General features: G+C 59.6%; 2 protein-coding genes across 6 annotated transcripts in view; both read left to right on the forward strand.

Annotated features, from left to right (window-relative positions):
- Nucleotides 1–10032, forward strand: part of TOM1L2 (target of myb1 like 2 membrane trafficking protein) — a 54577-nt gene extending 44545 nt beyond the window's left edge. For 2 of the 5 annotated variants that reach the window (XM_086759322.1, XM_086759324.1), the window contains 3 exons: nt 4848–4907; nt 7486–7522; nt 8066–10032. In XM_086759322.1, coding sequence (XP_086615448.1) covers nt 4848–4907; nt 7486–7522; nt 8066–8214 — 246 coding nt within the window. In that variant the 3' untranslated portion in view covers nt 8215–10032. Of the gene's footprint in view, nt 1–1522; nt 1652–4847; nt 4908–7485; nt 7523–8065 lie in introns of those variants that run through there. The other 3 variants (XM_086759323.1, XM_086759325.1, XM_086759328.1) reach the window with 2 other exon arrangements.
- Nucleotides 10033–17519: 7487 nt separating this feature from the next.
- SREBF1 (sterol regulatory element binding transcription factor 1) lies at nt 17520–27746 on the forward strand. Its single transcript, XM_086759726.1, has 19 exons — nt 17520–17740; nt 20065–20448; nt 20593–20738; nt 20815–20955; nt 21035–21253; nt 21337–21451; nt 21535–21746; nt 22133–22337; nt 22926–23110; nt 23195–23456; nt 23553–23719; nt 23835–24003; nt 24084–24192; nt 24272–24381; nt 24487–24619; nt 24795–24957; nt 25598–25783; nt 25878–25989; nt 26165–27746. Exons 1-19 carry the CDS (start codon nt 17635–17637, stop codon nt 26386–26388), a joined length of 3348 nt encoding a protein of 1115 aa, XP_086615852.1. The 5' UTR covers nt 17520–17634; the 3' UTR covers nt 26389–27746.
- Nucleotides 27747–27848: the final 102 nt, after the last annotated feature.

Here is a 27848-nt window from a genome sequence, read left to right on the forward strand (position 1 = left end):
TACCAGATCTGTTTGCAGTGTGAGGTCTGGGTTTTTGCCAGTTAGGCCATGGAGGTGTCATACAGGGGTCTGCCTCAGCAGCTCTTGGGCACAGGCTTTAGCGTAAGGCCACCACGTTTTAGTGCAGGTAATTCCAGTTCCCTTCTCATGAGTTTGGACAGCTATTGAGATTTGCATGAATATATTCATTTGTTAGCATCATCTGTCACCCCACTCACATGCCAAAGGGATGTTTGTTGTGAAAGTGAGACGCAGGTGTTGCTTAAGGCACCGTGTCAGGACAGACGTGATTTGGGACAGGGGAAGAGTGAAACTGAACCAGAATTCACAGAAAGCAATGCGCACAGCTTTCAGCATCCTGACCGCCAGCAGCATGCCTGGCTGGAGAGGAGATTCCTCTCTGTAGAAAGGATTTGTGAGTAAAGATTAAATTAGACCTTCACTGAGATGTTGTTAATTAGTAACAAAGTGGGATGCCGCTATGTATGCCTTCAATAGAGAGATAGGATCTGAGATGTGGAAATGGCTTAGGTAACATGAGACTGTTGAGATACGTCATCTTTTTGGAGACTAAAGTGCTTGAAATGTGGGCAAACTGAGGAATAAACGTGTGAAGATTTCATTTCTTCTGTGTGGTGGGACCCCTCTCCCTTTTGAAGGCAAGCAGGCACTTTCCCTTGTTCTGAAGACCACGTGGGTTTCATTACCTGTCCAGCCATGGCATTTTACGGAGCACCCTACCAGGACAACGCCATACCACCGTGACCGAAGGCTTTCTCAGCCTGGACGTGCCAGTCAGATCCAGAAGGGCTGGTGGTTGTACAGGCACAAGGGGCTGTGTTGGGAAACACGCTGCACCAGAGCCCGTGCCTTCCCCGGCTCTGCGGTGTGTAAACACAGTTACAAGTCATCAAGCAGCCAATTCAGTCCTTACATGTAGAGTCAGACGTGTTCTGATATGGAGGGCAGGCAGCTATTTCAAGTTCACAACAGCTTTAAATAGATGGTAAGCCTGTAGTAGCGAGCTGGAGTAGACCGCTAGCGTGCATCGTTCTGCTGCCGCAGGAATGACAAACCTTCCTTTGCTATCGCCAACCTAAGCGAGTACGGGTGTCAGCTTTGTTAAACACCTAGAAAAGCGCGGAATTAACTCAGCTGCTACAAGGCAGTAGTCTAGCAACAATTAGCATGAACCTTGTTAAACATTTTAAGAACATTAATGAGCTCACCTAGAGACCTGAATTGTCATTTCATACCTGCTTCTTTTCCAGTGGGATCATTTTTAATAGAAATAAAATGTGATAATAATAACCTTAAACTGTCTTTTTAAGGGTAGAATATTGGATTTTATGACTTCTGAGGAAATATATTGGCAATACTCTTTGGCTTTTGATTGCTAGTGAGAACACCAACACGATCTCACTTAGATCGGTTTGAACGTGAATTCCAGGTTCCTGTGGGTTTTGTGGGATTGAACGCCCGCTGTTGTTCTCCCAGCTCTCCTTTTCCATTTCCCTTTCAGGACTTGTTGAGATGATCCCATTTGTGGGATTTTCCAAAGACTAAATAAAAAAGGAATTCGAACAACGAACACAGCTTTTAATTAAAGCCAGCTACTTAAAGCACTCCAAAATATTTTGTGACTTAATTTCCATTTACTTTGAGTATAGCCTTTTGAAAAATAAAGCACAATATCGTACTCAAAGCAGCTCTTGCAGCCAGCGGTGACTATCTGGGGAGCTGTCTTGCCACGACGGAGAGTTTCACTAGACCGTGTGTGTTTGCATAATCGAAGCACTAACGAGTCGGTGTCCCGTTCTGGAGCTGTTTCCATGTAGTCTGCGGCTGCCGCTGCTGTTTGTTCCCAGGAACTGTTGTCTTTTTTAATGTGTAAAGTAGCTAATTTATTTTTACACTGCTTCTGCTGTGTTTGAGGGGATTAGTTTTGACAAAACTCCCCTCCGCATTTTTCGGTTTCGGGCTTCTGGAAGGGGGAGGCTTGCCAAATACACAACTGACTGGCAAAAAAGGAACTTCTGTGTGTGGTCAGTTTGAAATGAAATAGAAATGATACAATGTTACAGCTAAAATATTTTAACATTTCCAGTTACTCTTGAGAGTTCCCCCCCTCTTTATTCTTGAACACATTAAATCGGATAGGTTTAACCCATGTTTTATGGGGAAAATGGGGCACAGAGTCTGAGGAAAGTAAATTGGAAGCGTGAGCGTGGAAGAAGCAATAGATGCAAACCCCTGGCTGTTCTGTAAGTGCGCTGGAAGAGGAGAGAAGCTTTTTGAAAGGTCAGTGCTGAGTAGCAAGCGGCTGACATGTTTATCTTACAGCTCTCTCTGCTTCTTATATATGACCTGTGAGAAGTGTTCTTGCACTTCTGAGGTTTTTGTTTGTTTGCTATATAAAGTAGGTCTGTCTGAAAGCAGAATTCCTTTTTTTCTTTTTTTTTTTTAATCTTACAAACTTCCTGTACTGCTGAGCTGTTCTTTGAGGACTCCTGCAAACTCCCGAGTCCTGCGATGCTCAGCAATCCGTTACTTGCTCAGTCATCTGTCGTGTTTTCAGGATCACCAGGATTTGAATTGCTGTTCCTCCTAACACAGAGACCGCAGTACCACCACCGCACTTTTTAGGACAGCAGCTTTTATTTTATTCACAGAAAAGCAAAAAAAAAACCCTGCTATTTTCCTCCTGCTCTCCATACAGATTTTCTTATCCTTAAAGAAACGTGAGTACCTTTCTGAGCCGCGAACTAGCCAACGGCTCTGAAGGCTGCGCCTTCCAAAGCGTTACGTGTCAAGCAATGCAGGAGAGAGAAACACTGAAACTTCTGCACTAGGTTTTAGCTTGCTGTAGGCTGAATAAATTCATCGCTTTGTATCTCCGAAGCCGGTGTTTTCCACAGCTGTTAAACTAACAAGGCAGTTGTACAAGATGCAGCTTGTCCTTGGGAAGGAATGTGTTGGAAGATTTCTGCAGCGCCCTCCTCTCGTTCCTGGCCGTCTGGGCCAGCTCGCAGCAAGCTTCGGCACACTGCGTTAGCGTTGTACGTGCATGATTCAGCTCTCCATTGCAAATTAAAAGGGGCAATTATCATAAATTGGGCCCATTCCAAAGGTAACTGCAGGAGCTTATTTCCTGTTTGGGATCTTCATGTATTAGCTGAAGGCAAAATGACGGCTTGCACCTCTGACCCTTCTTGGATCTGGCGCGTGCGCTTTGTCCGGCAGCCTGCGGAGTCGGAGCCATGCCATCTTCCCGGTGCCTCTCGTGGTGGGAGATGCTTTGGATTGAGCCCTGGATTTCCAGTCCTTTGACACAACTAACACACCTTAGCCACCTCACCTCAAGCAAGGGCTTAATTGACCTCCTCAGCACAAAGGACCACTTGATTAGAAGAAAAAAATTCTTGAGCAGCTCCACTAAACAGCGTCAGCCTGTGCTGCTGCCTGTGAAATTCAGTGTCTGTCTGTCTTCCTCCACGAGAAGTGTGTGAGAAAGGCGCATCTCCTAGGGAATTCACCTACAAAGCCTCTGTCAGCTCTTCTTCCCGTGAGAGGTTCCAGGCAAAGCTGTGGACAAGCCCTGACACCGTTTCCTCCTAGGAGAGCCTTTCCAGCACCGTGAGGTCTCTTCCCTGCCAACCCAGCCACTCGGCTGCCACGCTCTGCCTTGGAACCTGCCTGCCATTGCTTTCCAAGTGTTTTTCAGGTTGTCCTTACGAGATCTATTGTGGTGTTTTCCTGTTTGTTTCTGCAACCCTCTGTTGTATTTAAGCAGTGTCGTTAAGTCAGGAAATTCTACGCCTAATAGCAGTAATTTCCCTTTGCTGACCCAGTTGCCTGTAGCGCTTTGTGAAATCGCTGCACTTCAGCACTCGGCGCGCTGCGTCCGCGCTGCCTGCCGCAGTCTCACAGCCTAACCGGAGCGGTTTTGTCGCAGGAGGAGAGGCAAACCTTCCCTGCCTTTTTGTTAAACCATCCGTGGAGGCCTGGCGGGTGGGCTCCGGTGAGCCTTGTTGCAGCACTGCGAGGCACTGCTGGTGCTGGAGCAGGAGCGCAGAGGAGTGCGTGCCGTGCGTTCCTCCTCTGCCCGTGCCGGGAGCTACTGCCCCGTCCTCCTCCTCACCTTCACCTCTGAGACTCCGCACTTTGCGCTGCAGACGTTGGGTTCAGCTGCCTCCGTTGCGAGAGCCTCACCTTTGGCAGAGGTGTGGGGCTGAGGAGCTGGGACTGTTTTACTTTAAACTGGTGTGCCAAGGCTCGGTGGTGTGGGAGGATCTGGAAGGAAGCGTGACTGTGTACCCTGGGCTCTGACGCCTCCACCTGCGGAGAAAATCAAATTGTTTTCATGGGACTGTTGCCTGAAGACTTTGAGCCTCTCTTTTTGCTAACCCTTCACTGTGGCTAATACCCATTTTAAAAAAAGAAAAGGTGTAAATTTAACATTTCAAAACCTAACTGATATCCAGTATTCTACCCTTAAAAGCTTTTCACGACCAAGATTAGAATCATCAATCCATCTTGATGGTTTTAATGTGTGGTCAAGAAGTTATCCATCTTACGCTGGCATCCAGTCACGTCATTCCCCATAATCTTTCTCTTGGTTTTTTTTAGCCTTGTTGTTCATAATTTCCTTTCCAAGTGTTCCTTTATTTGAAATGCCATTTATATTTTGTTGCCTTTTTTTTTTCCAGCACATCTTACATCTTTGTTTTTCTTTTGTTTTTTTTTTTTTCAATCTTATTTCTGGCATTTTCCATCGCTCTGTGGCCATGATTGTGGATGTGTTTTGGTTTTTGCCTGCCTTGCTGTTCTCTCGCTGCACTCCCTAGATCCCTGTTGCACAGTCCTCTGTCATGGATGACATTGAGGAGTGGCTCAGTACCGACTTGGTGAGACTCTTTATCTTTTCATTTTTCACGTGGGCAATCGGACTTTGTACGGATAACATTCAATGCATTGCTGAGTTGCTGGTACTTCTCGTGACGGGAGGCAGTGAAACTTTGAAATCACGTAGCTTATTTCGCTCTGAAGGGAGTATCTAAGCAGGAGGAGATAGGGTTGTGTTCAGCAATTCACTCAAAAATGTTTTTTTTTTCTGCGTTGTTTTACTTTCACTTCTCCATGAAGGAACAGCATCCCGTGTTTCCGATCCCCGTATAGGGAAGCGTTTAAACGCGTGCTGAAGTTTACCCGTGTTCCCCAGCGGACTTCAAGCGCGTGTTTAAGGCTGCGTTAGCTCTGACAGGATCTCCGTACGTGCTTGTGTTGAGGCATGTTTTTAAGGGATGCTGGATCGGGGCATAGATTCCTTTCAAATCAAGATACCTTTGTTAAATTGGCAAGCAAGCTTGACGTGTTTCATAACAGTACTAGTAAAAATTTATAACAGTCTCTCTTCAGTGTTTATAACTTTCAGTTCCTCCTAAATGATTATTGTCTGGTAATTATTAAACAAGCAAACAAATGACAGAGCTAAAAGTAGCTTTTCCTTCATTCTGGAGTTTGTTTTGCTGTACCAACACATTTGGTGGAGGCAGGGGTACAGCTAGGACGCATTTATTCCGGTCTGCTTTTTTTTAATGTAAGCATCTGACTCAAATTAACCAAGTGCATTTTGGGGACAGGTGGTGGGCTGTGTTTCAGATTGTTCCTTTAAACGTGGTTTTAGTGAGCTGAGCTGTTTCCTTGTGGTCACCATATCCCTAAGGATTGTCTCCTTCCATTACTTCTTAGGACTTCAGGGATTGTCCCTAGATAACTCCCTACTCCCTAAGGTCACCCCCAGCCCCTTCCTGTTCCCTGCTCCGCTCCCAGCCGGGAGCTGCGGGGTTCAGGCTCTGCTCCCCAGCTCCAGCACATCAGCCCTCTGCTCCGGCACCGGCTGAGCTGACTGTACTGAAAGGAAGAAAACGCTCCTGCTCTCCAAAGCTGCCTGAAGTGCTTCTACAGATTCTGAGTTTCAGTGTTGGAGTTTGGCAGACTGGCTGGCTGTCTTTGAAATGTCACTGGCTTTCAGCTGCAGGTAGTTTTTTCAGGCCTCAGTACAGGCAGTCATTTTCAAATTTAATTACAAACTGGCCTCATTTTGTTAAAAAAAAAACATGGTAGATGTAGCATGTCCACTCTGCTTAAACAATAAACTTTTGTCTTTGCCATTTAAATTAATTTAGCAGGGGAGAAGATCTTATGGAGAGATATTGAGGTAGCTCTGTACATCTGTCATCCCCTGGACAGCCTTGCTCAAAAAGAGCAGAGAAGTGCCCTTAAGTGCCTGAACCAGCCAGGGGATGGCACGCTGAGGGTACCTGGGTCCCATCCTGACCCTATGTGGGTGCAGCATAGAGACGCGCCCTGAGAAGGTTGAGACTGGATTTTTGTTTTGCACTCTGGGTTCCCTCCCTTCTTTTTTTTTATTAATGGTTCATTTCAGTTCTCCGCTTCCCGGGTGAGGAGGTTACAGATCAGGTTAGCTAATTGTTACTTATTTCCTTACCCTTTTTGGGGTCCGTTGGAACAAACAGTACCTCTGCACGTGGAGCAGTGGCTGCTGTGTGTACCTTTGGGAACCTCTGTGCGGTACAAAGCTGGTAGATACTAGGTGGCATTAATTCCCAGGCATTAAAACCTCTGTGAGGCCAAGCAGTGTGTCCCCACTCTCCTCGTAGAGAAGCCAGAATATGGTCAAACACTTTTTCAAAGCAGGTTCAGCATGAGGTTTTCAAGTAGCATTTTTGTCCATTTTTAACTTCCTGATAGATTGACAAGGATGCCACGTCCTTGGAATTTTAATTTCCTTATTAAAGCACTGGTGGAAATTCGCGTGCAGCTGGTAGAAATGCAGTGACCCCCTGGCTTCCCAGCCTTTGCATCTCACGGACGGCGCTAACTGCCCACCGGTATCCTTCATCCAGCCCGCTCCAGCCTTGTCTGTGTGCAGCACAGACACCAGGAGCTGCTATGTTTTTGTATTAAATATAAAATGAACCCCCACAGGAGGAACGTTAGCCCCAAACTGTTCTGTGGCATGTGTCAGCTAAAAGTGCATTTTATTTGAAGACACGATGCAAACCGCAGTTCCTACTTTTTAAAGGACTGTGTGACAAAAGATGGCACCTTGTTCAGTGTTTGTGCGACTCACGCAGCTCAGTTTTTGACGAGGCCACTGTCTGAAGTGGAAACAGCGCTGGACTGCCCTTCAGGTCCAATGGGGAAAGTTTAGCTATCCACCAGCAATCTTCAGAAGCATCTCCAGTGCTTGTCCTCTTGCTCTGCAGCGCGGTGAAACGCCAGTCACCACTGGCCTCCCGACGTGGGAGCCGTGCGATTTCCCCGGGTGGCCCTGCTCAAATAGTTAGCGTGTGGAAACGCGTGGTGGAAGCTGTCCAGTTGCGTTAAACGTTTGTAGGGGATAATAGCGAAGGTGAAGCGCTGCCTGTGTGTTCACGTGCCTTTTTGTTCCAATTGCAGAAAGGAGAGGAGCTGGAAGAGGGCGTGACCAGTGAAGGTAAGCAGAGATGCCTGTGGTGATGAGTGTTCGCGGGTTAGTGCGCAGGCTGAATGATCTGCTTTGATCCCTGCTGAGACGCTGACTTCTCCCAGCCTGATGTTCCCCAGCAAACGCTTCTGCACCCGGAAAGGCGGGAGGGGAGCATTTCAGAGTTTGTGTCTATGGTATGAGGAGCCCCCCTGGCTGTAAGTGCTTTCCTGCCATCTTCCTTGGCTGTGCGCTGTGTTTGTGCCAGCAGGAATGCAGCCCCGAGCTGCTCAGCCCTTTGGAATGATGTTTCCCTGCTTCTGTCGCAGCCGATGGCGTAGCACGGCTTTGATTCCCTCTGCTCTGTGAGCCAGGGTGTCTCAAAGGACATCTCTACCCTTTTCTGAGGAAGTCAGGCCGTACAAGTGTGTGTGCCTGCGAACACAGCCCGGCGGGACAGCAGGTGCTGGAATTTCAGAATTTCAGACCCTGCTAACCTCTGTCCCCGGGGCCAAGCGTACAGCCCCAGTTCTTACCTGTCTTCCTTCTTTTTTTTTTTTTTTTGCATTGCAGAATTTGACAAATTTTTAGAAGAGCGAGCCAAAGCGGTGGAGATGGTTCCCAATCTGCCATCCCCTCCCCTGGAAGCCCCCACCCCTCCGACAAATCCTTCCAGCAGGAAAAAGCAAGAGCGCTCGGAGGATGCCCTCTTTGCACTGTGAAGATTGCCCTTAGCCGCCCTCCCGCCCCTGTGTTCTGCAGGCGAATGTCGCTGTACGGCCACTTTGTCCTCTCACAGTACCTGGCTAACGACGACCCCCTTCCCCTCGATTTCGTAGATTGCTTCTCCTTCCCCCCCTCCCCAAACAAGCCACCCCCACAAGCTGACTCTTTCTATTTAAGTCCAACACTATTCCTGCCAGACCACGATTCTCCAGCCCTCGCTTAATCCCCTCCTTCCTATCCCAGCTGCACAAAACCAGCTCTTGATGCTGAAAACCCTTTTAGAATGCATGAGTACGTCACACTGGGTTGAGACAAAAGCCCAGAGGGGAGAGAGCAGCCTTGCCCTTCAATTTATGTAGGGATCATCCTCTTCTGTAGGCAGGTCCTGCCAAGTAGACTGCTCTGTCGATCAGCATGTAATTGACTGAGCTGGAATGTTCAGGAGGAGTGTGTCTTTATTTTTAGATAAAATGTTAATGTATTGGCTTTCGTGTCGGATTCGGCAGCAAGGAACAACTGTTCCCCTTTCAACATGTGCTTCACAAGTTAAAATCCTTTACTCTCCCACTCACACATCTCCCGGTACCATATGGTGGTCGCTTTTCCCTACTTTGTGCGACGCTTCATGTTCTAAATCTCACAGGGTATTTTTTTCCTTGTGTTTTATCTAGGCTCGCTCTAATTTGAAAGCAGTCTGTTGGCCATGTCCAGTAGCTCTGGCAGTTGACGAGAATGAAAAACACCGAGCTAAATGGATGCTGTAACGTTAGCGGTGAAGCATTTTGCTCTTTGGGAGAGCATTCTCACATGAGGAATTTTTTTCTAGTGCGTTTGCCTTTTCAAATAGCTAGGTTATTTTTTCCTTACCTTAGATTCCTTCCTCAGTGACTGTAGAGCTCTGCGTTTGTCTCGGCTGTTGTAAGCAACGTCCATGCAGATGGATGGGACTTGCTCACAGACTGGGTGTGAACGGAGGTTCCTGGATTCCCTGCCATGCCTGGTAGGGTAGACGTGCTGGTTCTTGGTGGCGGGTATGAGAAAAAGAGGCAAACCTCGCGGAGGCTCGTGCAAAAATGCTGAGGGGGATGGTTACCGCGGAGGGGTTAGCCATGCCTGTCTGTGCTGGAGGTGAAACTCCTCATTTCCTTCTGGGTTTGGGCCTGAGGAAGTGTTGGATGGTTGTGGCCATGCTACTTGTAATTTTTGGAGTGTGCTTTGATACCTGCACCTCTCTATCAACTCCCAGCTCCTACGGGGCTGCCGTCTCCCTCCTGTCTGTGCGAAGGAGCATATTCCCTTGTTTGCCAGCGGCACGGCCGAGAGTGCTGCTCTTCCTGGAGCCGCCAGAAGGGATTCCAGCGTGTGCGCCTGCCTGGCTGGGCTGACGAGCGGAGCTGGAGCAGGCAGCTCCAGCCATCGCTGCGTCCCCCAGCCTGTTCCTTGGTAGGAAGCCAGTGGCGCAAGATGGCAGGATCAAAGAGAGAGCTGAACGCTGCGTGGCAGGGAGAATCTCCTGTCCTGACAGAAGGGAACTTTATCAGATGAACACCCATGCAGGCAGCAGCGCTCCAGCCCCTCTTCCTTGGGGCGCTCGTTGTCTTAGGCAAGCAGCCACTTTGTTCTGACTTGGCACGTCTGAGCTTCCCGGGATGCTGATGTGTGTCAAGCTCTCTCGGAAGTTGTTCTAGACCAAGAAGCCGTGCTATAGACAGCTGATGTGAAAGCGGTAGAAGCTTTTATCTGAGCATAGTTATTTCAGCTTGTAACGTACTCTCTAGGGTAGGTTGTGACACATAAAACCTTTTACCAAATGGCCCGATCGCAGTGCTGATGGTCTTTGAGAGCGATCACGTTCATCTTCAGAGGGAAGTGGTGTTTGGTGCAGGATTTCCAGGCCCTCCCAGGGCAGATGTCACTCTGTGCTGTCCCTGCTCATCCTCTCCTCTGTCCTGCCCTGCCTGCACCCTCTTCCAGGATCCCTCTGTGTGTAGCTGGGCGCGGGCAGGGCTGCCCTCCCTGCCAGCCCCTGGCTCTGTCTTGGCACGTCATCGCAGCTGCGTAGCTCACTGCTCCCTGTCAGCTGGGCGCTGTGCACAAGGAAAACCGGTGTAAGGATGGAGACAGCTTGGTGATCAAGCTCCCTCTTCTTCCCGCTTGCTGGCCCTCTCCCCAGTTGAAGCCCTTTTGCCTGGGTCTGCGGAGGGTTTCTCTCCGTTTCACCTTCCCTGTGGCTAACGGAAAGTGCCAGGACAGCCGCCTTGGCTGCGCGTGTGCTCTGCTGCTCTCGCCCGCTGCCTTCGCTGTCTAACGCGAGGTGAGCCCAGTGCTCAGATACTGGCTGCTGCCAGCTCCTGCCAGCCCCTCCCTTGCTGCAACACATCAGATGTGGCCACCAGCTCCCAAAAACCTGAGGAAACTTCTGTTGTGACACTGATATGATTTCATACGGTGTTTGGTTGATTGCCTGAGCAGCCTTGCCAGCGCAGAATGAATTGTTGGTATTCCTGTCAATGCAAAAAGCTCCGTGGGTGTTTTAAGCGTGTATTTTCTCTTCTAAATCCTTGAAACACATTGACCCCGTAAATGGCCACATCAGGTGATTCTAAGCATGTTAATCCAGCTTCCCTGCCAAGCCGGAGGAGATAATCGCATTGCTCAAGCACGGGGACATTGTCAAACGATGCTGAGTGGCAAGGATATCGGGAGCGCTGTCGCCGAGCCCCCCTGCCGAGTCCCACCACGCGGATTTGCTGGCCCTGAGCAGAAGGGGAGGTGGAGGTGTGCCTGTTAACGCTGCTTCTTTCTGTCATGCTAAGCCTGTCCTGGGACTTCCAAGTTGTTGCTTTAGAGAGAATCTAGTCCCTTTCTGGAAGGGCTTGCAGAGCTGTCAGTGCCTGCTCCCTCCAGCCGGGGAGGAAAAGAGATGAGACAAGAAGGCTGGGGCTGGGGGGAGACGAGGAGCACAAGTTGGCAGAACCCAAGGGACTCTCCTCTGCGCTGGCAACCTCAGGCACTCGTGGTCCCCGCTGACGCTCCGCGTTATCTGCTGGAGAGCAAGGACACTGTTTGCAGGGGCTGGCAGGTGCTGTCGGCACGAGCAGCGGCTTTGCTGGAAGTAGGGCAGCGCTCGGGAGGTGCCTTCCGTGGGAGGTGTGTGCTCAGCCCGGGGCCGTGGTCTGACGTCCTTTTGGTGGGACCCTTATGTCCTTTTGGTGGGACCCTTGCTGGGTCCGGTAAAAGCGCAGCCCTCCCACGAGTTAAATTTGGAGCCCGGATCCGCCAGACCTGGCTCCGGCAGGCTGAGCGTGCAGGGCTGGAAGCGCCGAAGGGGACAGCGTGCGGCAGAACGGGTGGTTTGGCCCAAACCTTCTTTAACAAATGTAAGAGCTACGCTAGAGCTTCCCTAATGTCCTGTATCAGGATCTCTCATTTTCCCCATCCTCTTGTGGTCTGCGGAAAACCTGAGCGGTGGGAACCGTTTGGGGGGAAAGGGAAGGGGTTTTTCACTTCAGAAGACCGACCTCTTGATTTATTCTTCCTTCGCTTTCACTCTAAGTGCTTCCTCTGTGCAAGTGGGCAGAGGACTTGCGTGGCTCCGATGCTGGCGAGAAGAGGGACGGAGCAGCAGCCTGATCCGCTTTCCGTAGGGAATAACATCCCAGTGCTCTCTAGGCGTGTTAGGAATCACAGCTTGACGCTCAATGACACTAAATTATTATTGGGGTCCTTTGTAAGTTCTAATCATACCCTGTTCTAGGTTAAAATATTTATTTTGTCAATATATTTCCTTTCCAGTGTGTTTTTTAACCTCTTCTGTTAACCCTTCATGTGCTGAGGTGTAAGGAATGAATGGTTTCTATTTAAATACATCCTTTCGGGTTTTTAATTGTTTTGTGTAGATTTCAGCTGCGTCTTCGGCAGGTGTGATAGGTAACGATGTGCTGTACAGACATTTAGGGTTTTTAGTACGTAGGTGAGGCTCATAGGAGGATTGCTCGTAAAAACGTAGCGTGGTGGCTCTCAAAGGGAACAGCACAAATGCAGAGACTGGTCCTTACCGGGACCCTCGCGTAGCCTCCAACATTCCTTCCGATGATCACAGCCTCCGTCTCTGGAACGCACTGGTCGAATCAGCGCCGCCATTTCCAGGGCTGCTTTTACACCTGCACGCTGAAGAAGGATTTTAGCGGGGGTTTCCGACTTAGTTTGGCCTTTTTTGGTGGGATGCGGTGGCCTTTTCCACTTTTACACGGAGGACTCGGCGGACCTGGCTGTGGTGGCGAGACGTTTCCCTCCAGTGGTGGAAGAACAGACCCGGGCAGTGGTTTCAGACCCGGGGCAGGGGTGACGGTCCCCCTCCATAAGCTCTCCCGGCTCCCCAGCCAACGCAGCCCGTGCCTGTTCCTCTCGAGTCAATGCTCTCCTGCTTTAACCCGTAAGGACAGGACACGCGGACCAGGAGAGCGAACACGGCAGCGTTTTTGAGTCTTTTTCACCCGATGCGTTGTCAGGTCTCTTGCGGCTGCTGGGAGCCCTGTGGAGTGGGAACTGCTTGTGCTGTCTCCATCCCGGGGCCAGCCTCGTCCGGCTCAGTCGTTGTTTACCTCCTGAAAGCTAACCGCAAGGCTTGCGGAGCCTACCCTGGAAAAAAAAAACAGCTCAGGACAGTTATTTTTATGGAAATAATGAAGCAGGCGATCAGGGAGTGGATTTGTAGCCGCCCTGGAGGTAACCCTTCAGCTGCTGGGGGAGGCAGGAATGCCCTTGCCAGGCGCCCAGGGCGTTGCTGGTGCCCACGCAGCACCTTCCCCTCGTCCCTCCTGAACGGCAGCCTCCGCAGCTGCTCCGTCCCCGGGCGCGGGTTGCTCCTCCATCCGGGAGCGAGGCGAGGTTGCCGCCTGGCTCTCGAGCCGCGCCGAGCGCCGGTGCCGCTTCCCTTCAGCCCATGGCAAACCCACAGTGAAATCCCCGCCCTGCTCTGTGTTTTTATGAGTACGAGCTCCTCGTTCTGTACGTGTTACTATGAGCTGTCGTTAACCCTACCGATGTAACCTGTATACTAGCTTCTCTGTATATTACAGCTGTAGGCTTTCCAGATGAAAGTGGATAATATTTATTTACTGAAGATACTGGATATTTTTTTTGTTTGGGAACGGGGTCGGGGGAGAAGGGGGACATAACTGTTTAAAGAGATTGACTATGTAAAGAGAAACAAAAAACCACAACAAGCAAAGAAACCCAACACTAAAATGTTGCTGTGTTCACGTAGGAAGTGTTTACGTTGAGGACGATACGACTGTATTAATCTGCCATTGTTTAACTTGCTCCAGAAATCATCTCTACTTTGGTTCCTGCATGTGAGATACTCCAATAAAAACACTACTGGTGTGACCCGGAGGGTGCTATCCGTCTGTCGCTCGGGCGGCGTCTCGCTCTGCTTCGCTGCCCGGCCAGAACGCGCGGTACGAGCGGGCGCGGGGGGCGCTGACGGCCGGCAGCTGCCATTGGGTGCCCGTCGATGTCGAAACACGACACAGGCTTTGGGGAATCCTCAAAGGCCCAGGTGTTCCTCCCCACTGGGGGAAGGATTGTCCCCAGTGGAAAACGCGCTTTGTGTCCTTACGTGGGTCTCACTGTGCACGGCAGGGTGTTGCTGCTGCTGGCAAATTCATTCCTCCGCTCAATCTTTGGTGCATCTTTTGTGGTTGACACCAGACATGGTGTCACATGGGTGACAACTTTGGTGCTTGGTGGGACACCTGCCCGCCTTGCAGGGCTTGCCAGACGGTCCTCAGATGGTGGCTTCGCGTCACCTGCCTGGGTGACCTAGAAAGCGACGGGTAAGGAGCTGTTGTGCTCTGCAATGCAGGTGTCGCTCCCAGCCTGTGCGATGGGTGATTTTTCCTGACTCATCGGCCAGGAATTTGTTCCAGCATCCTCATTTGTGACGGTCGTTGCGATGGAGAAGGAAGAGCAGCCATCTGGGAACCCTGGAAAAGTGACGCGGCGTCGCTTCGGCCAGGGACGCGTCAGTTTGTCAGAACGGTGCCCTCCGTCTCACGCACGAAGATCAAAACTCATGGGCGGTGGTTTAAACGCTGCTTTGGGGAAGGGGCGTGCGCGGAACAGCTCGGAGGATGGGGTTTCCCCTCCCTGGAGCTGCAGAGCAGCATGCAGCAAATCCAGCTCTGCCCCGGCGTGTCTGCCGTCGCGCAGATCATGTGCCTGGCTCTGTGTCGAACATATTCGGGTAGGTTCACGGCCCGGCTCTGCTGAGAAAGGTGCGGAGCTGCCGCTGCCCTGACAGGGCAGAAATTGCACAAAAAAAAAGCACTGGGTGATAAATTTCCAGCGCTGTGCAGGGGGAAGGCTGCCAGAGCGGGGGTCTGTTGCCTTCCAGGGGGGCTACACCGCCTCGTCTTCTGCAGCCCCACGATTGTGCGTGAGGCCAAGATCCCTCCAACCCCAAATTCTTACTGTCTCAACAGGGGCCAAAGCGGGTGCAAAGGGAGGAGCGTAAGAGCAGGACCAGCACGCGGGGACATTTCACGTGCGTGCCCCCCCCAGCCTCAGCCGCTGGTGACAGCTGACTCCCCAAACCGAGCACGGCTTCCCCGGGTTTGCCAACCCTGACGGGCTCCTTGTCTCCGAAACTTCCTGGGCTCCCGCAGAGACCCTGCAAGCCCCCGGCGTGGGCTGGGGGCTGCCGCGGATCACTGCCCTCCGCTGCGGGCTGCCGAGCGCCGGCACGGAGCCCGGTACGGGCTGAGCCTCGGCCGGGGTGCCTGTCGCCGCCTTTTGGGCACCGAGTTTGGATACCGGTGCAAATGGGAAGTGACTGCAAGTGCATTCGCCTTTTCCCATCTGACCCTGGGGTAAATAAACCCACGGGGGGGCTGCGCGCTGCGCGGGGGTCCCGCCGGGCCGGGCTGCGTGTTTACCCGCTCCGGAAGGGACAGTTGACAAAGCAGAGTTACAGGTAGTGAAGGAGAGAAGAGGCTTTGAATGTGTTTGCGATGCGAATTAATGATTAACGCTGCGCTCTGCCGTAGCGAAACAAATCCCCGGGGCGCCAGGGATGCCGAGGGCTGGGAGCGGCGCACGTCAGCAAAGCCCTGGGCGGGCACGGCTGCTTTCAACGCGGGGTTAAGGCGTCCTGGCAGGCAGCGAACATGCAGGGGCTCGGCATTTTGGGGACCCCCCCCCGCCCCCAGCCAAGCGAGGGAGCGGCAGGACGGAGGACGCTGCATGCAGGGTGCCAGGAGCCGCCGCATTCGGGCTCTGCAGCTGAAGCGCAGTGCGTCCCGCAGCTCGGGGCGATGCTCCGCGCCGCCGGCGAGCCCGACGCGGCCGCCCGAGCCCGCTGCAACCGTGCGAGCCTTCCTGGCCAGAACCCAACGGTCTCGGGGGCCGGTTTGTTTTCAGTCTCATCCCTGCGGTTTCCTCCCGGCCTTGCGCTCAGGAAAACCGTCTCAGCGATTCCGGAGCGACCACGTGGCCCCGCTGCCATCCCCGCAGGACCGACATGATGTAATCGCGGGCCCTGAGCCGTGATGCAGAATCACTCCACTCCGGGCCGCCGCGCTTATTGGCTGCGTGGCCCTGGTCCTACAGGCGGGGTTTTCCCTACCCCATAACCGAGCTTACCCCCGGGAACCCCATCCCGCGCGGCATCCGTCGCCCTCCAAACCCACCCCGTCCCACCGAGCAGCCGGGGCGCTTACGTTCTCCCCCGTGCGCAGAGGATGCTGCTCGTTCGCCTCGGTTCCCCGGGGTGCACGGACCCTCCAGCTTGGGGTCCGGGAAGGAGCTCTGCGAAATGCGGCTTCGCCCGCGCCTCGTGCAAAAATAAAGCCGCGTTGATGCGTCGGAGTTCCCCCCCCCAACTCCATGTCCCACCAGGAAAGCTGCGTCCCGGGTCCCGCATGTGACCCTCACGTTGGTGCGAGGCTGCCCTAAAATCTCCCGGGGCCACGGTGCATCCATCTCTCCGGCCCTGGAAACCTGCCCCCTCCTCCAAAAACTGCTCCCAGCGCTTTCCTGAAAGCGAAGGAAAACTCCCCGCTGCCACGGAGCCTGGCTTCTTCCTGGTGACCGGAATCAAAAAGTCGGGGGGGGAGTGGGGATTCATGGTCCCCCCCGCCCCGAGCCACCTCATGGCAGGTTGTGGGGTTTTTCTTTCGTGGCGTTTGGCGTTTGTCCGAGCAGCCGCCGCTGCCCTGCGTGCGGGTGACGCTGCCCCAGCCGTGGGCGCGGAGCTGAGCCGGGGCTCCGTGGGCTCGTCCCCAGCTCGGGCACAGGGTGACGTCCCCGGCTTCGGGAGGCTCGAGCGGGGGGTGAGGGTGCGGAGGGATCGGCAGTGCCCGTGCACCCACAGGGTGCTCCAGGTGGCCCCCGGTGACCCCCCTGCTGCGCTGGGCAGGGTTTTTTCCTGGTTCGCACCCAGGAGCGTGGGTGGGCTCACAGGGCGGCGTCGGCCATTTGGCATCCCCTAACCGGCGCTGGGGGAGCTTCTCCCACCCTGGGCCGCGCCGTGGGCTGGCAGCGGTGCTGGGACAGGCCCTGGACCTGGAAACAGACGTTCCTCCGCGCTGGGACCCGCAGGAGCCTCCAGAGGTGACGCGGTGGCCCTGCCGTGTGGCCTCCAAGAGGTTCTGGGGGCTTCCTGCACCTACAGCCACCACCTTCTCCCCACGCCAGTCCTCCTGCCTGCTCCCACGCGTGCCCCAAGCCGGGACAGCGTGGTCTTCAGTGCCCAGCACAGGTACTTGGTGCCTGTCCCCGGGGGTTCATGACCGTCCCAAGGGGTCGGTGCCCATCTCCAGGGGTCGGTGACTGTCCCCAGGGCTTGGTACCTGTCCCCAGGGGTTGATGCCTGTCACCAGGGCTCAGTGCCGGTCCCCAGGGCTCAGTGACTGTCCCTGGGGGTTTATGCCCACCCCAAGGTTTCAGTGCCTGTCCCCAGGGGTTGGTGACTGTCCCCAGAGGTTGGTGACTGTCCCCAGGGGTTGGTGACTGTCCCCAGGGGTTGATGGCCATCTCAAGGGCTCGGTGACTGTCCCCATGGCTCGGTGCCTGTCCGCAGAGGACCGGTGCCCTGCTGAGAGGCTGCAGCCTCCCTCGCTCCCCGCTCCGGTCCCGCCGCACCGGGTCCCCGCCCGCAGCAGCCCGGGAGCTGCGGGTCCCCGTGCCGGCGGTGCGGGGCGGGGAAGCGGCCGCGGGGCGGGGAAGCGGCGGCTCCTCCTCCTCCTCCTCCTCCTCCTCCTCCTCCTCCTCTTCCCCCCCTCTCCCTCCGCTGCCCGGTAGCAGGGTCTGGGCAGGGTTCGCGGGAGCCGCTCGTCCCGTTCCTCCCCTCTCCCCGGGCCGGCGCGGCCCATGGCGGGCGGGCGGTCCCCCCGCTCCTAGACGGCAGCGGGATGAGCGGCCCGGCCTTCGACGATGGGGCCCTGGAGGGGCTGGCGCCGACCTTCGGCCTCTCCGGGGCCAGCGACATCGACACGGCTCTGCTCAGCGACATCGACGGTGCGTCCCGAGCCGGGCCCCGGACGGGGGGGGGGGGGGGCGGGACGGGAGGGGGCTGGGGTCGGTGCGATCGCGGGGTTGGGGTGCACAACCGGGGGGGCTGGGTTCGGTGCGGTCCCCGGGGCTCGGTGTGGGGTGGGGGGGACACGGACGGACGACACGGAGCTGCTGCAGCCGGTGTAGAGTCGGGGCTGGATCCGGTACCGGAGGGGCCGGTTCGTGGCGGGGAGGAGCGGAACGGGAAAGGGGGTGGGGGGTGCAGGGCAGCGAGACCCCCAGGTTGAAGGTACCGGTGCCGGGACAGCCCCGACGGGGCCCCCGCCGTCTGCAGCATCGTGTCGCTTTTAGCCCCTCCCCCCGTGACGTCACCGGCGGGGTTACTCCCGGTCGTTCCCTCCACGACTCCTGGGTTCTTTCCAGTCGCCCAACCTGGAATGGGGCTGGGGTTCCCCGTCGGAACTGGGACCGAACTGGGGGGACGAGGGGGTCCGTGGGATGGGGATGGCACCGAGGGGGACCCTCTCCCCCACCGCCGCGGCACCGGGGTCTTACCGGTGCTGGACGCAACGTTACCATGGCTTTAGCCAAAAAAAGTTGGGTTTTTTTGGCCAGACCCGCGCCCACCTCGCCGCGTGCTCCACCGGCTCTGCCGGTACGCGCCGTTCGGCGTGTACCGGCAGAGCCGGTGGAGCACGCGGCGAGGTGGGCGCGATGGTGGCCAAACCCTCCATCGATGCCAGGAGCCGGCGTGGAGGTGACGTCTGAGGACTGGAAACTCATCTCAGCGATGGTCGGGTTGGATCAGGGCACACTGAGGTGCCGTGTCACCTCCCCCGGCGAGGTTTCGGCGTGCCGCCGTCCCCACGGGTCCCCTGGGACCCACGAAATCAGCCGTACGGGGCGAGGGTGTCCCGCTGTGGGGTTTTGCCGCGCTCCTTTGCATCGTGGTTGTCCCACCTGTTTGCCACCCGTCCCCGGGTGACCGCGGCTCGTCCCTTGTCCCTGTGCCCACCCAAGGATGTGGGTGCCCTGACCAGGACCCACAGCCACGTAGTTTTGCCCCCGCAGCCCGAAACGGCGGGGTAGCGGCAACCGTGGCACCGCCGGGCGCCCGTCTCGTGCGGACGGCGTGGGTGCCAGGTCGCGTTGGGCTGGCCTGGCGCGGGGGGCAAGGGGGTGAAGGGATTAAATCCGGTTGACCCCAAATAACCGCCGGCGGGTTACAGCAGGGTGCCCGGCAGTAACCCGTGCCGGGCTCACCTTGGCACGACCGCGGGGCTGTCTGGGGGCGGCGGGCGGCGATTGGCGGAGTCGCATCACCCCACGGGCCGGCTGCGCTCCAGGCCTGGCGCGGGCAGCGGCGGGCGGGGAGGAAGCGAGAACATGGCTCAGAAATATCCCGGTGCCTCCTCACGGCGCAACGCGGGGCTGAGCGGGGGGCTGCAGCCTGTTCCTGGGGACCCCTCCCTGCGCCCGCCGCCGCGGAGCGCCCCTTCGAAGGTACCCCCTCCTCGCCATCCTCCTCTTCCTCACTCAGTGGGGTTCACTGCTGCGGCCCCTCCCGGCGTGCTGCACCCCAGGGTGGGTGGCCGGGGGCTGCGCAGCTCGGTGGGGGCTTGGAGGGGGCACGGTTGGGGGTTCCATGGTGGGGGCATCCCCCACCATGGGGGCATCCCCCGGGGTCTGTGTGTCTGGGGGTGCCACGGCGGGGGCATCCTGGGACGCTTTGGTGGGAGCATCCCAGTACAGCTCGGCGGGGACATCTCGGGACACCCTGATCTGTGGGTGGGGGGGTGGATGAGGACCCCCCGGGGGCACCCGGGTCCCCCCAAGACTATTTTATTTAACTCCGCGCTCGCCCTGCCGGGGGGGTTCGGTGGGCAGGCACGCCTGGCATGGGGGTCTGGCACGTCCCGGGTGTGCCACCCCTCTGTCCCAGCCCGAGCACCCCCTCCCCTCGACTCAGGGGTGTCTCGGGGGGTCCCAGTACGGGATAAATAAAGGAGATGGCACGAGCCCGTCTCTGCCCCCTGAGACCTCTGGGGGGTGTGCCCTGCCACCCCCAAACCAGGCTGGAAACCTCCAGCTGCTGGTGGCTGGGTTGTGAGCGCCGTGCCTCATTTTCCCCAGCGAGACGACGGCTGGGAGGCCGGCACGATTCCCGGACCTTTGGGGAATTTTCTCTTTGTGTTATGGGGTTCCCTCCCCAAAAGTGCCGAGCTGTGGGGTGGGCAGCACTGGGCTGAGCCGGGGGACCCCCAGGGCTTTGGGGGACCCTTGTGACAGGGCCGGGGCAGCGGGTGACAGCATGAGTTGTTTTGCAGACATGCTGCAGCTGATCAACACGCCGGACAATGACTTCTCGGGGCTGTTTGACTCCCCGTTCAGTGCCCCCGACAGCGCCGCGCCCCCGGCGCTCCCTCCCACCCCGGGCACCCTCGACACCTACCTGGGGCCCAGCAAGCCGCCCCCCGCCGCCCCCACCGGCAACGGCTACCCAGGGCCCCCCGGGATGGCAACCTTCGCCCCGCAGCCCCCTGCCCCGATTCTGCCAACGCCGGCTCCGGGCGTCAAGGAGGAGCCGGCGGCCGTCCCCAGCAGCCAGCCCCAGCCCGGCGTGATGCTGGCCCCCAGTTTCGTCCCCGCGTCCCCCGGCCAGTTCAGCCCCCAGCCCTTGGTGGGCTACCAGAACCAGCACGGCTTCTCCGGTAAGGATTTGGGGGGGTGCGTGGCGGGGAGTCCCCGGGTGGGGAGGGGGCTTGTTGCGGGGGTGGGGGTCCTGCGGGATGGGGGTTGCCGGGGTGGGCTGGTGCTGCGGGGTCCGGTGATGCTGTCCTCTGCTCCGTGCCCAGCCGTGCAGCCGGGGGGTGCGGGGCCCAGCCCCCTGCCCGCCCCACAGCCCGTGGCGCTGCCCGGCCCGGTGCAGAGCGCGGCACCCCAGCAGCTCCTGGCCCCCGCCGCCGCGCAGCCCGTCTCGCCCCAGATCCAGCCGGTGCCGGTAAGCACAGGACCGGGGGTTGGGAGTCCCAGTGCCTACCCCGTCCCAGCCCCGCTGACCCCCCACTGCCCCCCAGGTCCTGCTGCAGCCCCATTTCATCAAGGCTGACTCCCTGCTGCTGACGGCCGTCAAGACGGACGCCGGCAGCGCCAAGACCTCCGGCATCACCTCCCTGGGCACCAGCACCGGCGGCTCTGCCGCGCCGCTGCAGGTGCCGGTAGGTTGCTGCGTCGGGGAGCTCCGGGGTGGGGGGGATGCTCGGGGACCCCCAGCGATGCCGCCCCGCATCCCCGCAGGCGCTGGTGAGCGGAGGGGCCATCCTGGCCACGGTGCCGCTGGTAGTGGACGCCGAAAAGCTGCCCATCAACCGGCTGGCGCCCAGCGGGAAACCGGCGCTGGTGCAGAGCAGGGGGGAGAAGCGCACGGCGCACAACGCCATCGAGAAACGCTACCGCTCCTCCATCAACGACAAGATCGTGGAGCTCAAGGACCTGGTGGTGGGCACCGAGGCCAAGGTGGGGGCCGGTGGGGCACCGGGTGGGTGAGGCGGGGGGGTTTCGCCCGCCATTTGGGCTGAGCTGTCCCTCTCCGCCGGCAGCTCAACAAGTCGGCGATCCTGAGGAAGGCGATCGAGTACATCCGCTTCCTGCAGCAGAGCAACCAGAAGCTGAAGCAGGAGAACCTCACCCTGAAGATGGCCGTGCAGAAGAAATGTGAGTGGAGGGGCAGGTCTTGGGGTGGGGGGGGCTTGCCCCGAACGCCCCCGGCACCCCTCAGCCTCCTGTGCTCCCCGCAGCGTCCCTGAAGGACCTGGTGGCCTCCTGCAGCGGGGGGGCCAAGGCGGAGGCCCCCATGGAGGTGGTGAAGGCAGAGGTGATGGAGATGCTGACGCCGCCGCCCTCGGACGTGGGCTCGCCGTCCCACAGCAGCCCGCTCTCGCTCAGCGGGGGCAGCAGCAACAGCAGCAGCGACTCGGAGCCCGACAGCCCCCTCTGCGAGCACGGCAAGGTGGGGGACCCCGGGTGAGGTGGGGGACCCGCTGCGTCGCCCCGGGGGTGCCGAGAGCGAAGGGGAAAGGAGCTGGGAGCTCTGGCCTGGCTCCCTGAGGCTGCTCCTCACTCAATTTGGGGCTGGAGGGAGGGCTACGGGGGCATCCTGGGGTGCAGTGGGCTGCTGCACCTCATGCTCTATACCCCAAAACGTGCCCCACGCCCTGTATCCCATCCCTGTGCCCCACGCCCTGCATCCCGTCCCTGTGCCCCAGCACCGTGCTCGTGCCCTGTACCCCATGCCCGTACCGATGCCCCGTGCCTGCGCCCCATCACCACACCCCATACCCGTGCCCGTGCCCCGCGCCCCTGCCCCGGGGGCTCACGGCAGCTCTGCCCGCGCAGGTGAAGCAGGAGCGCCTGCCGCCCTCGCCCAGCAGCCAGGGCATGCTGGACCGCTCCCGCATGGCCCTCTGCGCCTTCGTCTTCCTCTGCCTCTCCTGCAACCCCCTGGCCTCCCTCCTCCGGGGCGCCGGTGCCCCGGCCTCCGTGGGGAGCTCGGGCACCGCTGGGCCCGGCAGGAGCATCATGGCTGAGTCTGGCGCCGTGGGTAAGCTCTGGCATGGGCTGGGGGCTCTGGGGGTGGAGGCCGCTGGGATGGAAGTTGTTGAGGTGGGCCATGGGGGTGGACACCACTGGGGTGGAGGCTTTTGGGGTAGGTGTGGGATGGAGGCTGGCAGGGTGGGCTCAAGGCAAAGGCCCTTGGGATGGAGGACGTCAGGGCGGGCATGAGGTGGAGGCTGTTGAGGTGAAGACCCTTGGGGTGCAGGACGTTGGGGTGGGTGTGCGGTAGGAGCTGCCTGGGTTGAGGCTGTTGGGGTGGAACCCACCGAGGTGGTGGCTGTTGGGGTGGGCATGGGGTGAAGGCCATTGGGATGGAGGCTGTTGGAGAGGAGACCATCAAGGTGCAGGTGGTCAGGGTGGGCACGGGGTGAGGGCCATAAGGGAGGGGGTCTTGGGATGGGTCTGAGTTGGGAGATGATGGAGGTGGAGGGTGCTGGTGTGGATGCGGAGGCCATGGGGATGGAGGTTGTTGGGGTGGACGCTGTTGGAGTGGAGGCTCTTGAGGTGGGCGCGGGGTGAAGGCCACCGGGATGGAGCCCCTGGAGTGGGCGCTGACCCCGCACTCCCCGCGCAGAGGAGCCGTGGGGGTGGTCGCAGTGGCTGTGGCCCACGCTGGCCTTCTGGGCGCTGAACGCCACGCTGGTGCTGGGGGCGGTGGTGCGGCTCTTCGTCTGCGGGGAGCCCGTCACCCGCCCCCACTCCGAGCCCTCCGTCCTCTTCTGGCGGCACCGCCGGCAGGCCGACCTGGACCTCGACCGGGTAAACCCTGCTCCCCTTCCCGCACCCTGCGTGATGCCCCCCGCCGCCTGCGCTGACCCCCCCATCTCCCCTGTGGGGCGGCAGGGGGACTTTGCCCAGGGGGCCCAGCACCTGCGGACGGCGCTGGGGGCACTGGGACGGCCGCTGCCGGCTTCGCACGGGGACCTGGCGTGCAGCCTGCTCTGGAGCCTCCTGCGCCACCTGCTCCAGCGCCTCTGGGTGGGCCGCTGGCTGGCCGCCCGCGCCGGGGGGCTGCGCCACGACCCCCCGCCCGCCGCCCACGTCCGTCAGAGCGCCCGCGACGCCGCCATGACCTACCACCGCCTGCACCAGCTCCACCTCGCCGGTATGGCCCCCCGCACCGCGGAGGGGAGGGGTGGGGGGACAGGGACCCACCCGCCGCCGCCGTCCCTCCCTGAGCCCCCCGTCGCCGTCCCCGCAGGGAAGCAGGCCGGCGGGCACCTGCTGGCCATCAACCTGGCGCTGAGCGCCGTCAACTTGGCCGAGTGCGCCGGCGACGCCGTCTCCGTGGCCGCCCTGGCCGAGATCTACGTGGCGGCCGCCCTGCGGGTCAAGGCCAGCCTGCACCGCTGCTTCCACTTCTTGGCTGTGAGTGCGGGGCAGCCCCCTCCGCCGTGGGGCTGGGGGGGTGTGGGGGGGTCCCCTGCGTCCCCTGGGGCCCAGTGTGGGGTCCCCTGACCCCACCCCCCCGCTCTCCCCGCAGCGCCCCTTCCTCTGCAGCGCCCGGCGTGTGGCCCTGTCGCACGGCGGGGCCGTGCCCCCCGCCATGCAGTGGCTGTGCCACCCCTTGGGCCACCGCTTCTTCGTTGACGGCGACTGGGCCGTCAAGGGCGTCCCGAGGGAAACCATCTACAGCTCAGCCGGCAACCCAGGTAACCCCCCCGCCTCGGCACCCCCGAACCCCCCGTTTCGGGGCGGAAGCGTGCCCGCTCACCGCCCCTCCGTGCCGCAGTGGACCCGCTGGCGGAGGTGACCCAGCTCTTCCGCGAGCACCTTTTGGAGAAGGCGCTGTGCTGCGTGGCCGTGCCCGAGCCCGGCCGCCCCGCCGCCCAGGGAGAGGGGTAAGCGCCGGGGTGGGGACCCCCCGCTCCCTGCGCCCGGCGTGGGGACAGTCCCGCTCACAGCCCCGCTTCCCCGCAGGCGCTTCTCTGACGCGCTGGAGTACCTCCAGCTGCTCAACGGCTGCTCCGACGCCAGCGGCGAGCCCGGCCCCGCGCCCTCCATCAGCTCCGGCTTGGCGGCCGTCACAGGTGAGGCCCACGCGTGTGTCCCCACCTCGAGGGACGCTTTGCGTGGGTGGGATGTCCCACGGGAGTGGTGAACACCTCCGCTCCCGTGTCCCTCCCGCCCCGCAGGCACCGACCCCGTGTCCAAGTGGTGGGCGTCCATCGTCGGCGCGGTCATTCACTGGCTGCAGGGAGACGAGGAGGGGGCTGAGCGCCTCTACCCGCTGGTGGAGACCATGCCGCGGGCGCTGCAGAGCTCCGAGTGAGTGCGGGGGCCGCGGGGACGGGGGGGGGGGCAGCTCGTCGCACCCCTCCCCTCCTTTTTGGGTTGACACAACCCCTGCTAACGCACTTTGAGCGCCGCTCTCTGCTGAGGAGGGGGCACGGCCGTGCTAAGCGGGGGGTCCGCAGTGACCGGTGTGCCCCCCAAATCGCAGGAAGCCCCTGCCCCGCGCCGCACTGCACTCCTTCAGAGCCGTGCGGGCCATGCTGAGCAAGCAGGACGGGAGCCAGGCCAGCCTGACCCACTGCGAGAAGGCCAGCAGCTGCCTGCGGGAGAGCCTGGAGCTGGGCAGCCCCCCCAAGGGCGCCATCGACAAGGTGAGGGGGGGTTTGGGGAGGGTGGGATGCCCAGCCTGGGGTGGAGGGGTGGGGGGAGCGCCCGTCCCTCGCGGGAGGTGCCCCCGGCCCTCGCAGGGGTGCATTGTAGTTGCATTGCATGTGTCAGACTGGGAGTGCAATGCCCCTGCCGTGCAGCCCGGCGGGGGTCCCGCGCAGCCAGTGCCTGCCCGCAGGGACCCCCCAGCACCCGCCGTCCGTCCGTCCGTCCATCCATCCATCCATCCGTCCATCTGTCCATCCATCCGTCCATCCATCCATCCTTCCCCCAGCTCACCCAGCCCCCTGCAGGGACCCCCCACCACCCCCCATCCACCCGTCCCCCCCAGCTCACGCAGCCCCCCGCAGGGACCCCCCACCACCCGCCGTCCCTCTGTCCGTCTGTCCATCCATCTATCTGTCCATCCATCCATCCATCCGTCCATCCTTCCCCCAGCTCACGCAGCCCCCCGCAGGGACCCCCCACCACCCGCCGTCCCTCCGTCCGTCTGTCCATCCATCTATCTGTCCATCCATCCATCCATCCGTCCATCCTTCCCCTAGCTCACGCCGCCCCCCGCAGGGACCCCCACCACCCGCCCGCCCCCCAGCTCACGCAGCCCCCCCTGTCCCCCCCACGCAGGCGGTCCAGCTCCTGCTCTGCGACCTGCTCCTGGTCACGCGCACCAACCTGTGGCAGCAGCAGATGAGCCTCAGCCAGCAGCGCAGCTGCCTCTACCAGGCCTCCGCCCTCGAGCTGCGCGGCTTCCAGCAAGACCTCAGCAGCCTGCGCCGCCTGGCCCAGACCCTCCGCCCCGCCATGCGCCGGGTGAGCCCCCCGACCCTCCTCCTGCCGCGTCCCCCTGTGCCCGGCCGCGCTGACCGTCCCCTTATTTTATTTTTTTATTTTATTTTTTCTCCAGGTTTTCCTGCATGAAGCCACGGCCAGGCTGATGGCCCGCGCCAGCCCCACGCGTACCCACCAGCTGCTGGACCGCAGCCTGCGGAGGAGAGGGGTGCAGGGCAGCAAAACAGGTGGGACACGGGGCGGGGGACACGGGGTGGGGGACACGGGGTGCGGGACGCCCTGCTCCCCACCCAAACAGGGCTGGCTGATGGGGTTGGAGGTGGGTGAACGGCTCCCATGCCGGAGCACCCGTGGGTGGCTTCCCAAGCGGTCCGCGGGGCTGATGGCCGCTTCTCCCCGCAGCCGGCGAGCCCGAGAGCCACCCCACGCCGCGGGAGCACGCCGAGGCCTTGCTGCTGGCCTCCTGCTACCTCCCGCCCAGCTTCCTCTCGGGCCCGGGCCAGCGCGTGGGCATGCTGGCCGAGGCCGCCCGCACGCTGGAGAAGCTGGGGGACAAGCAGACGCTGCACGACTGCCAGCAGATGATCATCAAGCTGGGCAGCGGCACCACCGTCACATCGGGCTAGCCGGGGAGGTGGGGGGGGCACGCTGCCAGCCCCTCCCCCTGCTAGCCCACCTGCTAGCCCGCTTGGGTCTGGGACGAGGGAAGGCGCGTGCCTCAGTTTCCCCACCCCGGGCCGGGAGCCCCTTCTGCGGGATGGTGTTAGGGAGCAGTTTTTAAGGTGAGGGTGGGTGAGGAGGGGCAGGGTGATGGTGGAGGGGTTTGGGGGGGCTCCCGGTGTGGGACAGCCACGCGTGGGGCACCCCGCGTGTGCTCAGTCACCCCCGTGGCTCTGTCCCCGTCCCCAGCCCGTTCGGGTGACGGGACGTGGGGACCTCTAGTGACACTGTCACAGTATTGCAGGGCACTGGGGATGCTGGGCCAGCCTGGGCCCCAGTGCCCCCCAGTACCTCCCAGTACCACCCAGTTACCCCCCGTGCCACCCAGTACCCCAGCACAGGGTGGGGGGCCCGCCGTCGCCCCCCCTCTCCTGGTGTCCCTGCCTGGTCCCCCGTGGGTCCCACTGCTGCGAGGGGGCTTGGGGCGCCTCAGCTTTGCCCCCATGATGGGATTTGGGGGTGGTGGTGAAGGGCCCACTCCCCAACCACGGCCGTGGGGAGAGGACCCCCAGCCTATCGCCCCCCCATCCCCAGCACTGACCAGTCCCCCCAGTTAGGAGCTGCCACTGCCCCCAGGCCTGAGTGCTTCCAGAGAAGGGATGGCAGGGTGGCAGGGGGTCCGGGGGGGGGGGCTGGTGGGTCCCCCTCATCCCCTTGCTGTGCCCCTCCTTGTACATAGCCCCCCACCCTTCCCCCCCACCCCCCGCCTTGCCTTTTTAAACAATATTTTCATAGTTGGAGAGTTTTGTACAGACAATTAAAGCTGATTATTTATACCGGTGTGTGCTGGACTGGGGGGACTGGGGACAGACACTGAACTGGGGGGGGCACACACAGCCTGGCTGGGGCAAGGAGACCCCCCCCAACCCAGGGTGGGCATCCCCGGTGTGGGTCCTGCCTTCCCTTCGCAGGGGAGGGCTGCATGGAATGGGGGGGACAAGGGTGGCAGGGACAGGGACACTGGGTGCCAAGGACCCCAAACCGGGGGTGCTGCCCCCCCACCCACACCCCACCCCCATCCCCTCCAGCCCAACCCTAAAGCGAGACCCCCCCCCCCCCCGGTGCCGGTGACACTTGGGGACCACGGCACCAGCCGGGGGCTGGCTCGACCCGGGAGGGGGTGACCCCCAGGAGCCCCCCAGGAGAAAGAGAGGCGGCGAGCAGGGCGCCCGTACTTCCAAAACAATCGTTGTATCTTTATTGACGCTCTGAATGCAATGACCTGGTTTTTACTCTTAAGGAAAATAAACATCTTTTAGAAACAGCTTGTTACACACAATCTTCAGTGTGAAGCAATATACTAATAAGAACACTAGTCTTAACATTTACAGTCTTCATATATATTATATATATGTATATGTATACA

This window comes from Chlamydotis macqueenii, chromosome 15 (assembly GCF_036417535.1).
Source record: "Chlamydotis macqueenii isolate bChlMac1 chromosome 15, bChlMac1.mat, whole genome shotgun sequence".
Lineage (NCBI taxonomy): Eukaryota > Metazoa > Chordata > Aves > Otidiformes > Otididae > Chlamydotis > Chlamydotis macqueenii.

Coding starts and splice junctions, on each gene's coding strand:
- SREBF1 (XM_086759726.1), top strand. CDS start 17,635: ATGAGCGGCCCGGCCTTCGACGATGGGGCCCTGGAGGGGCTGGCGCCG. Junction 24,382..24,486: donor CGGCTTGGCGGCCGTCACAG/GTGAGGCCCACG, acceptor CCCGCCCCGCAG/GCACCGACCCCGTGTCCAAG. Junction 24,620..24,794: donor CGGGCGCTGCAGAGCTCCGA/GTGAGTGCGGGG, acceptor CCCAAATCGCAG/GAAGCCCCTGCCCCGCGCCG.